The 2,500-nt window shown below is 45.2% G+C and overlaps 1 protein-coding gene across 13 annotated transcripts in view; it reads left to right on the top strand.

Annotated features, from left to right (window-relative positions):
* The window catches only part of LOC122258855 (uncharacterized), an 84,118-nt gene that overhangs the window by 72,937 nt on the left and 8,681 nt on the right, over window positions 1–2,500 (top strand). For all 13 annotated transcript variants that reach the window (XM_086552114.1, XM_086552105.1, XM_086552104.1 and 10 more), the window contains 3 exons: window positions 387–620; window positions 1,122–1,272; window positions 2,001–2,233. In XM_086552114.1, the coding sequence (XP_086408240.1) occupies window positions 387–620; window positions 1,122–1,272; window positions 2,001–2,233 (618 nt within the window). The remainder of the gene's footprint in view (window positions 1–386; window positions 621–1,121; window positions 1,273–2,000; window positions 2,234–2,500) is intronic.

The raw sequence follows: 2,500 nt of genomic DNA, 5'->3' as shown, positions 1-2,500 counted from the left end.
AATTACTGTATTGATTTTTATTGCAAGGGCAATGGTATGCTTTCGTTTACATGATGCACAGCTTTGCCACACAGAATGCTGATCTTACAATTTAACACGTCTCTGAAAATCCACTGACTAATTACAATGTGTTATCCTTTCTAATCCTCTATTGTTGCAATTTAATGAATTTGAATATAAAGAGACACTTAGAATTTAACACTCTTTCAAACAGAGAAATAACAAGTAACCTCTAAGAAAGACAAAAAAAAAAAAAAGTAAAAAAAAAAGAAAAAAAAGAAAAGAAAAGAAAAAAAAAAGGAAATGCAAGAAAGGATAGAGAAAAAGTAAGAAAAAAAAACATCAACTTAACTCTTCTCTTCCTCCTCCTCCTCCTCCGCCCACAGCGCCGGCTTCAGACCCGTAGGCGACACGGACATCATCAGCAACACCGCCCCCACGCCCACAGTCCGCATGCGCATCTACAAGGCGTCCGGACAGGAGGCCAACAACGTGGACCTCGGTGAGCTCCTGACGCTGAAGATCGAGATGGAACAGACCTCCGCCTTCGCCATCTTCGCCAGGAACCTCGAGGCCAGGACGGATAACGGGGAGATTATGACCCTTATTGACAACATCGGGTGAGTGGTTGTGGGAGGGGTTGTGGGTAGGGAGGAGGGAAGGGTTGTGGGAAGGGGGGAGGATGGGAGGGGTTGTGGGAAGGGGGAAGGGAGGAGTTGTGGTGAGGGGGGAGGGGTTGTGGGAAGGGGGGAGGGAGGGGTTGTGGGAGGGAAAGAGGGAGGGAGGGAGAGATGGATGGGTGATTGTGGTAGGAAGGGATGGGATGTTGGATGTGTAGGGGAAAGGTAAGGTGGAGCGAGGGAGTGAGAGAGAAAGGGAAATAGATTATGTATATATGTAAAGAGAAGGAGAGACCAACAGAATGAAAGAGAGAGAGAGAGAGAGAGAGAGAGAGAGAGAGAGAGAGAGAGAGAGAGAGAGAGAGAGAGAGAGAGAGAAGAGAGAGATGAAAACCCCAGATAGAGAGAGAGAGAAAAAAAAGCATTGTTAGCCATCCCACCCCCTCCCCCACCGCCCACAAACTAACCCCCGTTCCCCTCCTCCTCCTCCTTCCCCTCTAGGTGCCCGCGCTACCCGAACATCTTCCCAGAGCTGCAGGTGGAGGAGCGAACCAAGAGCCTCTTCGGCAACTTCAAGGCCTTCCGCTTCCCGTCCACCGCCAGAGTCAACTTCGTGGCCACCATCCGGTTCTGCCAGGAGCGATGCGAACCGGTAAGTCTAGAGTGGTTCTGGAGAGGTTGGGTTCTAACTGGGGGTTCAATAGAGGTTGGGTTCTAACTGGGGGTTCAATAGAGGTTGGGTTCTAACTGGGGGTTCAATAGAGGTTGGGTTCTAACTGGGGGTTCAATAGAGGTTGGGTTCTAACTGGGGGTTCAATAGAGGTTGGGTTCTAACTGGGGGTTCTAGAGACGTTGGGTTCTCACTGGGGTTTCTTCGGAGATTGGGTTCTAACTAGGGGTTCTAAGGAAGAGGAAATCAGCTGGCGGTTCTAGAGAAGATGAGATCAGCTGGCGGTTCTAAGGAGGTTGGGTTCTAAGGAAGAGGTGGTGGTTGTTCTTGGGGTTTTGGTTAGACGAGAATCTAAAGGGGTTCGAAGATTTGAATACAGTTTTCCTTTCTATATGCGAAGAAGCGTTTTGGATTCTAGTGGAAATTATTTTAGTGTTCTCTTTAACGAAAGAAAATCCAAATAATAAGAACTTAAAGAAATCAAAATAAAGAACTTCGAGACAAAAAAATGAGAGGTCTGAAAGTATGCATTTTTTCAGAAACAGAATGAAAGAAAAATAAACTAAATCAAATGAGTTCTAAAAGGAAACATTTGTTCAGAATTAGAAGCAAATAAGATATAAATCCAATCCTAGAATCACCCATCTTAGAATTCTAACAAACTCCCTTTCCCCCCTCCCCCCCAAAAAAAAAAAAAAAATAAATAACAGGTGTCATGCGGTGCCGGTGTAGTGTCATACGGTCGACGCAGACGCCGAGCGGTGAACATGACACTCTTCGACACCGAGTCCAAGACCTTCCACGAGGACGAACTCGAGGACGACGAGATGGTCCTCGAACTGGAGACCGCAGGATCCACGACCGAGGACGCGTTTACACTGAGCGTCACCTCTGGAGATCCTTTGGACTCCACGCTGCTGGATAACCTCTTGGACACCACGAGGTAATGGGGTTGGGCTGGTTGTGTGTATGTTTTTTGTCTGATTGTCTTGTTTTGGTTTGATATTTGACGTCTTTTCTTGTTTTGTTTTGTTTTTCTTTTTATGGTTAGGTTAGTTTCGTTTTCCTTTTTTTGTAACTATTTTTTAAGAAATTTTGTTTTTTCATGGATTTGGTGGACTTGCAATATTTAAGAAATATATTTTGTTCTTTTTTGCCGTAATGAATTAATTCTTTCTTAAAATTCACAAGTATCAAGCAGTCGAGTTAA

This window comes from Penaeus japonicus, unplaced genomic scaffold (assembly GCF_977035675.1).
Source record: "Penaeus japonicus unplaced genomic scaffold, GWHDUDI00000001_assembly GWHDUDI00000026, whole genome shotgun sequence".
Classification (NCBI taxonomy): domain Eukaryota; kingdom Metazoa; phylum Arthropoda; class Malacostraca; order Decapoda; family Penaeidae; genus Penaeus; species Penaeus japonicus.
Note: the sequence above shows the minus strand (reverse complement) of the source record. Positions and strands in the feature narration are given on the sequence as shown.